At 42.8% G+C, this 10,145-nt stretch overlaps 1 protein-coding gene across 6 annotated transcripts in view; it reads right to left on the bottom strand.

The window, feature by feature from the left end:
• Positions 1-10,145, bottom strand: part of HECTD4 (HECT domain E3 ubiquitin protein ligase 4) — a 165,877-nt gene that overhangs the window by 45,956 nt on the left and 109,776 nt on the right. For all 6 annotated transcript variants that reach the window (XR_011249996.1, XM_069558125.1, XM_069558126.1 and 3 more), the window contains exons 35-43: positions 7,868-8,021; positions 6,697-6,977; positions 6,293-6,482; positions 4,961-5,042; positions 3,237-3,439; positions 2,261-2,396; positions 1,287-1,469; positions 660-824; positions 100-269 (exon numbers count right to left, since the gene is read on the bottom strand). Coding sequence is in view for 5 of the 6 variants with exons in the window: in XM_069558125.1 (XP_069414226.1) it covers positions 100-269; positions 660-824; positions 1,287-1,469; positions 2,261-2,396; positions 3,237-3,439; positions 4,961-5,042; positions 6,293-6,482; positions 6,697-6,977; positions 7,868-8,021 (1,564 nt within the window). In the remaining variant the exon portion in view is untranslated. The remainder of the gene's footprint in view (positions 1-99; positions 270-659; positions 825-1,286; positions 1,470-2,260; positions 2,397-3,236; positions 3,440-4,960; positions 5,043-6,292; positions 6,483-6,696; positions 6,978-7,867; positions 8,022-10,145) is intronic.

Below are 10,145 nucleotides of genomic sequence, written 5' to 3'. Positions count from 1 at the left end.
TGGACCCAGTAAACCTGGCACAGAGAGGCCCACGGAAGACGCCTGTCCCTCTGGCCTGCACCACCTCAGCACATTAGGGGGTCTCTGGAGCACGCTCACCTTGTTCTTATTTCAGCCAGGAGCCGAACGACTGCCATCACAGGAGCTGACCCATCTCCTGTTGCAGGAAGTGAGGTATGAATAGAGAGACTTCCCTCCTGAGGAAGCAACATGGACTGGACTGCCTGTACTACCTTCTCAGTAATGGACAGTTTATGAAGAGGCAATGCCTGATGGCGGTGGGGGGGGGCATGGCAAAAAGTTAAATTCAAGTAGTTAGTTTATAAGAAATGAGGGTGTTATTATCATCTGGAGTCAATTCTCAAATTTTCAATTAAAAAAAAAAATTCACCGTACAGAAAACTGCAAGCTAGACCAAAACAATTAAACATACAATATACTGCGGAATATTCCTCACCAAAGAAATGAATTTGGTCATTTAGGTAAAAATCTTCACATCAACGTTACTATTAAATAATTACACCTAGTATGTAAATACATAAGTAAAATTTAAGAAAACCACGTATTTGTGCTTCAGCATTGTGCACGTGCATATCATTCATTACAGGATGGTTACCATTTGCAGTGACATTTGAGGATACATTTAAAAATCACCTTACCTCTGATCTTGGAACACAAAGTCTAGACAATGGAATAGTCAGTGTGTCTGATGCTTGCGAAGTCTTTCTACAGTCTATGGGTGGGAATCTGACCGTAGCTATACCTTCCTGTTCGTTGATAGAAGCCACCACTCCGATGCTTCCTGATATTCCTCTACCTAGAACCTAGAGACACAGATGGGTTAGCACTACTTACCAACTCTGACGGTGTGAGCAGCGATCTGATGTGACAAGTGGGAGGAGTAAATCTACAGCTGTCATTACTGGCATTACAGCAATAGGTTCTTATAATGCAGACGCCAAGCCCTGAATGTGAGTTAAAATAATAGGTCCTAAAACCTTATATCAAGGTGATCACAGTATGAAGCAAATTCAAGCCTCAATTCTAAAACACTCCCAATATTAACACTACCACAGGACACAACGGTTTTAGCTACTGTGCAGTACTGTACTGATGTCTGAATAATCTGCAGCACTGTGTGGATGAGAAGCCACTTGTTTCTTAGCTTGAAAAAACAAGAATTTTTGTCCAACTGGGAGGATGATATTTGTCTTCCAGCTGATAGATGAATCAATGGACTTATACACACGGGAAAGCGATGACTTGGGGAAATGGTGGCTGGTTACCTGGACCTCAGACCCGATCTTGATTGTCTCTTTGAAGCCTCCAAGTGCACACAGTGCAGCCACAGCCTGGCGGGCAATTCTCTGAAGTTTGGCAAGCTTTCTGCCACTACTGCTGCCATTTTCCAGAATGCTTTCTGCATATTTCCCCAACTGTGGAATGTACATCAGTGCACGAGACAGAACCTAAACATATGAAGCAGCCAACATGACAGGAGTTAGAACTTTGGTCATTTTGATACTAAGGGTGGTGCAGTGTCGACAACAGGGCCCCTGGACTAAAGGAACTCTGGACACGGGAGGGGTGCAGTAACGAGCAGGAATGACCACTGATGTTCTTGCCATATTGGTCTTATGTAATTGGACAAAACTGGAAACGCACAATCTTGAAATATGAGCAAATCAAACACAGTTAAAAAAAAGAAACAAACCTAAAAAAGAGCCAAAAATTTATCTGAAGAAAGACCATAATAGCATATCAACGACCTTGGAACACCCAATTACCTTTAGGATATGATATAAGGTGTTCACAAGATGAATGACTCGGAATAGGGAAACTGATGACCAAACTCGTTTTTGGGAGACTGGACTAGTTTGTCAAGATGAGTTACTGAAGAGCTCAGGAGTGTGAGTCCGACAGAGACCTCCTTAATACTCATCAACTCCACTTAACAAATCCAATAAACCAAGGATGCATGACTTCCTAATGTTAGTACCGATTGAACACAAGCAAGGAGGAGAAACAAGGTGTGCCATTCTTTCCCTGAGAGTATTAGCCTGCCTTCTGTGAAATCAGAATTGGCAGTGATAGGAGATGTGGGTTAACAGAGTTGAAACCACTAAATCAAAGCAGATTTCAGGGGAAACACAAGTCTATCTGGCTCAAGAGGGAACTCTCGCTGTTACAATGTCCCTTGCTAGAACAAAACACTGACTTCTGCCCTGCTTCCTCCTTTAAGCAATAACAGCGTACTAACCTTCTCTGCTGTCGTGGTCCATATCTGAGCAGCATTTGACTCAGGTGCCATCAGCAAGCTATGAAGCAAGGCGATCACCTCAGCGGCCATGCTGTTTGCCACGTGCCCACTGATGAAAGGTCGGACGGGGTCGGTCCTGCAAGTGTCAACAGGGAAAAGTGTCAAGGCCCCGTGATGGTAAAGAAGCCAGAAGAGTGGCTTTAGACTTGGCATCAGATGGAAACATTTTCTAATTACGATGGGTTAGCCAAAAAGTTGGTTTGTGTTTTTTCTGCAAGATATTGCTGAAAAAACTTAATAAACTTTTTGGCCTGCTCCATACTAGAAAAGTGGATTTTGATGACTTCTCTGCATCTGCCTCTGGCCAGCAAGCATAGAATCTCACCCAACTTATCAGGGGCAACACGTGTTCATCCTTCTGTACACAGCTGGAATGGTGACAAGTACCGTTTAGATGAAGTAAAGGAAGCAAGGCCAGAATTTACTACTGCTGCTAAAAAAAACTGTAGCTGGTGTTCCTGGTGGTGGCCTTTCTCAGAAAAACAGTCCTCCAGCTTCAGATGCGCACTCAGGCTGGAGGGCCTCCCTCTTCGTCCCTCACAGCATCAGATCCACCAAGTGAATGGTCATCACTGGTTGACTCAACTTTGAGAGAAACTACTACGAATGGCTGGGTATTTTAAGCCTCACTTCCTCACTTCCAGCAGGTCAAGGGGAGGATATAAAATTAAAACCTTCAGGACTTCCCTGGTGGTCCAGTGGTTAAGACTTCTCACTCCCAATGCAGGGGGCATGGGTTTGATTCCTAGATGGGGAACTAAGATCCCGCATGTGACGTGGCAAGGCCAAAAATAAATACATATATAAATACTCTACAAAATAAAATATAAAAAAATAAAATTGAAACCCTCAAAACAAACCCTTCACACAGGAAGTCTGAGAAGAGTAGACAGCTTCTTTCCTAGGAAGGCTTTACCTGGCGAGTTCAGAGTTCCTCTCTCGGCAAATGGAGGTTTGGGCTGTCTTCTTCTTGTCCCCTGTGGACAGCCCACTCACGGTCTCTGGGTTGAGGGACTCCACGGGTGGCCCAACACTGACAATGAGGCCTGACTGTGCCCACTTGGTCGCTTTTCGCAGAGCAGCTGCCGCCTCTTCCGTAATCACCTCACAGCAGCCACCCTGGGGGTCAGTTTAAAGATTCTCATGATATTCTTTTCACTCTTCTCAGCACTATACGTTAAAAAATCTGTGTCCTCCAATCTAGGCTCATTTTTATAAATGCAAATATTAAAATATGAGAACTGTAGAAAGTTAAATCTCCACACGCATCCCTTATCCTCAGCCAGAAAGAGATCATTGCTAGTCTGCCAGAATTTTTTCCCCGCAGATTCTGACATACAGAATCATAGGTCATGCTACATGCAGTTTTGAATTCTTTTTAACAGTTATCAAAACATTGTGAATTTTGATCATTGATATGAATCTGATACCATAAAATATCATAAATATCCATGTCAACATAGACATATCTGGTTACTTTTATGGTTATACAGTATTTCGTTGTTGTTGTTTAGTCACTAAGTCATGTCCAACTCTTTGTGACCCCGTGGACTGTAGCCCGCCACGCTCCTTTGTCCATAGGATTTCCCAGGGAAGAAAACTGCAGTTGGTTGCCACTTCCTCCTCCAGTGGATCTTCCCAACCCAGGGATCGAACTTGAGTCTCCTGCATTGGCAGGTAGATTCTTTACTGCTGAGCCACCAGGGAAGCTCAGATCATCTCATCAAATGGGTATAATAATTTAACAAATCTCCTATTTATGGGTACATGAATTCTATTTTATTTTTTACAAACATAACTGCCAAGAATAAGCTTGTCTCTGGATACTTGAAAATGCCCTATTTACCCTCACCTTGGCAATAAAGGGTATCATCAATCTTAACATTATCAGGGTGATATGGTAAAAATGACACAGTACTATTATTTTTATTCTTTCCCTTTATTTATTTACTGTGTAATTTGTGAGACTGGACATATTTTTTATGGGCTATTTGTCTTTATTTCTTATTATCCATTATTATTACTCTTTTAACCTTTCACCCTATGATCACTTTTAAACTATTTTTATGCTGTAGAACTTTCTTAACGGAGCTAAGAAAATTTCTAGGTCAAAATCAAGAGTTCTCTTCCATATTTTAATATTAAGGATAAATTGATCTTTTTAAATTTAAACTTTTTATTTTCTGTTGGGGTATTAACAATATTGTGATAGTTTCAATATGGGTAAACCTATGGCTGATTCATGTTGATGTTTGGTAGAAACCAATGCAAAACAAATGGTAAAGCAAATTATCCTTCAATTAAAACAAAACACAATACTGTGATAGTTTCAGGTGAACAGTGCAGGGGACTCAGCTATACATATACATGTATCCATTCCCCCCCAACTTCCCTCCCATCCAGGCTGTCATATAGCATTGAGTAGAGTTCCATGTGCTATACTGTTGGTCCTTGTTGGTTAGATGATAAATTGATTTTGACTAATCTTCTTGAAAATAGCCTCAATGACTTCAATTTCTCACCCTGCTTCTTTGTGGTAACGTGAATGTTTTAAAAAAAATTTCTCCTGAAAACCTGAAGCCTGGCAAATGTTCTCAACTGTGGTTCTTGTTGGAGCAGGTTCCTCCACGTTGGGGTTACCTTCGTCATGTCTCGGTCCATTTTCACAACTTTCTCCATGTTGGCACCAGTACCAAGTCGGAAGGGTCGTCCTTCTGAGCTACTGAAATAGGAAGTCAGAGAGAGGCAATGATTTTACAGGATGGTCACAGCTGGGGACTGCAGGCCATGAGGCAACCTGGTAATGATCAGGCCACCATTACATGCTGTAACAAAAATCCACAGTAAGACTCAATTTTTCAAAAGGAAATGCTCTTTATTGCTCAATTATAGCACTTCTAGGGATCAAAACAACAATTTTTTTTAGAGTTATAATGATAATTAAAAACTTGTGTGAAGATGATAAACTAAGTGACAAGCTGATCCTAAAATAAAGAGAAGGCCAGGCCCACAGGAGGCCTCAGTGAGGGATCTAAATCTCCAAGTGAGGCGGTTTTAATAACAGCCTGGACTGGTGCCTGAGTGTGAATGATTGGATCTCCCTAAGAATTTAGTTCCTCCTGCCTCCTCAACCTGGCTCTCAAAAGAGCTTTCACCAAGTTTGTATGATGACATTTCACAGTGCCCAGGAACGTTCCTTGGAAATTTCTTCATCTGTGTGCTGACTTCCCCTGACTCAGCTTACCCTATGCAGTAGCCCATAGTGCTTTTGATTTCTATGATGGCAGACAAGGAACCCGATTATGAGGATGACACCATCATTCAGTCATTTATTTGAAGAGAGGACTCTTCCATCTGAGACAAACATCTCTTCTAAATTTCCTAAATTTCTCTTCTAAATTCCTTAAATTTCTCCTATATTTAGGAGTTTGTATTCTGTGGGACCTTCTCATTGTCCTGGATTCCACTAAAAGGGCCCTGCCGGTTTGTAATCTTTGGACAATAATTATATTTTCACTTCTTTGTTAAGCAATCATATTGTTCATACTTCCAATTAATTATGGCTTTTGAAAAAGTTTCTTACTTCTTTATCTCATAGTCAATGGTATCCCTAATTTTACTATGACTGAGGGATGCCCATAACTGAAAACCAAGCTGCATTATTCCTTCTCACAGATAAGGTCACACTACAGACTTGGTTGGACACAAATGATACATACTCAATAGGACTTTCACTCTGTCGGGTCCAGAGAGACAGTACAGAGTTATGGTTAAAAGTTCAGGCTCTGATGTCAGGGGGAACTGTGTCTACGTTTCAGCTCTGCCTCAGTTTGTTCGTGTGTAACGACAGGGATGATAGTAGCAGTGATTACTTGTGAAGAGGGCTGAGATGGTTGACATTGGTAAGGGGCTTACTCAGCACAGTGTCTGACATGGCTCATGCTTGAAGGCATGGACTATTACGATCATCACCTTAGTAATGGCTGCAGAACTTCATGGGATGACTGGTCCTCCCGCTTGTGGATGAAGATAGAGAGCTTGCCATCCACTGCTTCACTCTCTTCTCCGGGATCTTTATCGCCTTTTAAGGAATTCTTGGGGCTGGTTTTCGTCAACGTGGTGTCAGGTTCGGAGGCGGTTGGAGAAAGGACTGTCTGACATCCTTTAAGCAAACAGAAACATTGCAAAGGTGTTTGTGCAGCTCCCCTGGATGGGGAAGCACTGGCTTTGGAATCTCTCTTTCCTCCCTCTCTCCTGCCCTTTCCCCCTTTCCTTTTATCACAGGAAGCACAGCTGCGACTGTGGACAAGGGAAAGCCTGGTCTGATCATCCACAGGAAGTGACGGTGCCTTTCTCCCATCCTGGAGGTGACTCACCTGGGACCACATAGTCTGCCAGCTTTGCCAAGAGCAGCGAGGCGATCTTGGATGCTGGGTCGCTGGGATCCTCCTGCTCGCTGTTTAGGGAGGGGACGGAGTAGCTCCAGGGTGGGAGCTCCACATTCCCACAGTCTTCTACGCTCATCAGCGGGAGTGCCGCCCGGCACAGCTGAAGAATGATAAGAACCAGCTTTGGGGATGGGCGTTGGTCAAGTAGCAGGGAGAGGAGTTTGGACACACACGCTGGCTGGCTCAGGATGGCTTTACCTATGTGACTCCTGCAAAGAGAGGAAGAAAAGGGCCACAATGTTGGGGACGTTGATCTACAGAAATTCAGAAACAAAGGTTCCCTCAAAGGTTAACCAAACTGAATTCAGATTTCATGCGAAGACACAGATTTTTGGCAATATGTTTTTATGAAGGTTTTTTTTAATAACCATCTGATGAAGGCTCATAATTGACCAGTAATGCTTTAAAAGATTTTTGAAAATTCTTTGATTCCTTATGTTTAGTTAATTGAGATCCTCTAGTTCAGCATGATTCACAGAGCATCAAGGCTTAGAAATCCAAGCTAGGAGGCTTTTAGTCTAGTCTTTTATTCCTTTTCAAGAAGTGCTTCAAGACCAAAGAGATAATACAGTGCTGTACAGACCTCAAGAGTCTGGGCTCTGCCACAGCTGAACCTGTTACATTTCAGCAGAAACCAGAGAATAAGCAGCCTTAGGTGGACAAACCTCTGTGGGCCTCACAGCTCACACATGATTAAACCTCCAAAGAATATCTTCTTTCAAAGACACAGCACGAGAAGGTGAATTAATTACAAGTCCTGGCTTGTTAGTCTTTAATCTTGCTATAACGAAGGTTAAGCTATTTGGTTACTGAATGCAGTGGTACTGACCTGAAAGGCTAGCAGCTGTTACCAGCAAAGTATTGGAGCAAATGATAATATGTTATTTTATGGTATAGATATTCAAATAAATAATTTCCACATTTTGGAACTAAATGCTATTTTTCAACGACTGTATTCTCTATTTTTCTTGAGGCAGGAGCATGTCATGACGGCCTAGTAAATTAGATGTTTCTAAAGACAGCCACCCTTTCCCCAAAGGAATTCCATCACTCAGAGGAAAAGCCACCTCCTCCCATAGCTCCAGGGGGCCTTCCATACCTTGAGAGATCATTGAGGAGACTGAGGACATCCTGGAGGGCGTCGTTCCCGGCAGCCTGGTTGCCACAGCACTCAGTCGCTCGGGCAAGGTGATTCGTGAGAAGGCTGGACACCTGACGGGCCAGACCTGAGTGCACAGCCTCTGTGGAGCCGCCTTCAGAGTTCAAGCAAGAAAAAGCATGGTGAAAACCCCAGGAAGGCATGGTGGGTCTGCAGCTGTGGCGGGTCTGCACTAAAGCCTCCCTTTGCCCAATTTTTCTTTAACATGCTCAGTATTTTGTTAGCCATCTAATTAGTGTCTCTCATTAGATAACAACTGGGCCTGGCAACTCACTCCAGCATTCTTGCCTGGAGAATCCACATGGACAGAGGAGCCCACCCAGTCCATGGGGTTGCAGAGCTGGACATGACTGAGCGACTAAGCACACACAGAAACATAAGGAAGGTAACAGTGACTTGAAAAATGATTCAATGTTGGGGAAATATGCAATTCTTTTTTTTTTTTTCTTTTATCTTCAGCAGTTGTAGCCTGCAGGCTCAGCTGCTCCAAGGCATGTGGGATCTTAGTTCCCCAACCAGGGATTGATCCTGCATTCCCTGCATTGCAAGGTGGATTCTTAAGCACTAGACCACAAGGGAAGTCCCAGGAAAAGACATTTTTCTTAATTAAAATTGAATATAATTAATCCACACAAAACCTAGAAACATACTTTAATAGGGAAGAATGATCATTTTACTGGAATGAAAACATCTTTTTTTTCGTGAAGTAGTTGATGTACAATATAAATTACAGGTGTACAATATAGTGATTCACAATTTTTAAAGGTTGTATTCCATTTTCAGTTATAAAATACTGGCTATATTCCCTGTGTTGTCCAGTATGTCCCTGTAGCTTACTTTATACACAACAGTTTAGGGCTTCCCCAGTGGTTCAGACTGTGAAGCATCCGCCTGCAATGAGGGAGACCTGGGTTCGATCCCTGGGTCAGGAAGATCCCCTGGAGAAGGAAATGGCAACCCACTCCAGTACTCCTGCCTGGAAAATTTTACGGTCTGAGGAGCCTGGTGGGCTACAGTCCATGGGGTCGCGGAGTCGGACACGACTGAGCGACGTCACTCTCACTTTCACAGTGCCCTCCCCTTATATAGCCCCTCCCCTCTCCCTTTCCCCACTGGTAAACACTAGTTTGTTGTCTGTGAGTCTGTTTCTTTTTTGGAAAACATCCTGATATTTAACTCACACCCAACCTCTTCTCAAACACAGTAAAAGATTTTCTTGGATTTTTCCATTTTCAAGCACCTCTCATAAAAGCCACAAAAGTTATTTGCCACTGACTGTTCATTCTACTTGGGAAGTCTTCTTTACCCCTCAAGAAAAATGCTCACATCACCTTCTTTGGGAAGCTCTGCCTGATGCCTTAGTACAGAGGGTCTGTAAGGACCTCTATGCTCCTCCTACAGTACCTTGAGCTCACCTTGATCACGGCATTGATTGCACTGGAATTATTTGTTCACTGGCCTATTTCCCCCACTAGACCATATATTTTAAGGGGAGGAACAATACCTTAGTCATCCTATGCCTGGCTCCCTGAACAATAAAACGCACAGCGAATGACATGTTATATACCTGGGATAGTATGGAGAAGTTATTCTTCAAGTTTACTTTTTAAGTTGGATTGCTGACTGAACATATGATTTGGAAATAGCATCTCAAAAGCACAACTGAAAAATCATTTCATAAAAGTATCTATTCAGACACCATTAGCAGTGATGGCAAGAAGGAAAAGAAAGATGTCTTCAATTTCCTGGGGCTACTATCCTCTTTCAGGTGGTCATTACTCCTCCCAGCCCCCTCAGCTTCACTGAGGTGTGACTAGCAAATAAAAACTGTATATACTCAGACTGTAGAATGTGAGTTTTTTAAAAGGTATACAACATGACGATTACCTCTCTGTGTGTGCGTATGGCGGGTAAAAATACAAGACATCTTCTCAGCGAGTTTCAAGTATAAGTGAAGTATCATGAACTTTAATCACAAAGCTGTACATCAGGGCTCCAGAACTTACTCATCTTATAGCAGAAAGTGTGTCCTTTGGAACAAAATCTCCCCATTCCCCTTCCCCCCTAGCCTTGGTGACCACTGTTCTACCCTCTGGTTTCTATCAGATTGGCTTTTTAGATTCCACACATAAGTGAGATCACTGCAGTATTTGTCTTTCTGTGCCTGGCTTATTTCACTTAGCATAATGTCTTTTGCGTTAGGATATTGCTAACTGTC

This window comes from Ovis canadensis, chromosome 17, assembly GCF_042477335.2.
Source record: "Ovis canadensis isolate MfBH-ARS-UI-01 breed Bighorn chromosome 17, ARS-UI_OviCan_v2, whole genome shotgun sequence".
Taxonomy (NCBI): domain Eukaryota; kingdom Metazoa; phylum Chordata; class Mammalia; order Artiodactyla; family Bovidae; genus Ovis; species Ovis canadensis.
Note: the sequence above shows the minus strand (reverse complement) of the source record. Positions and strands in the feature narration are given on the sequence as shown.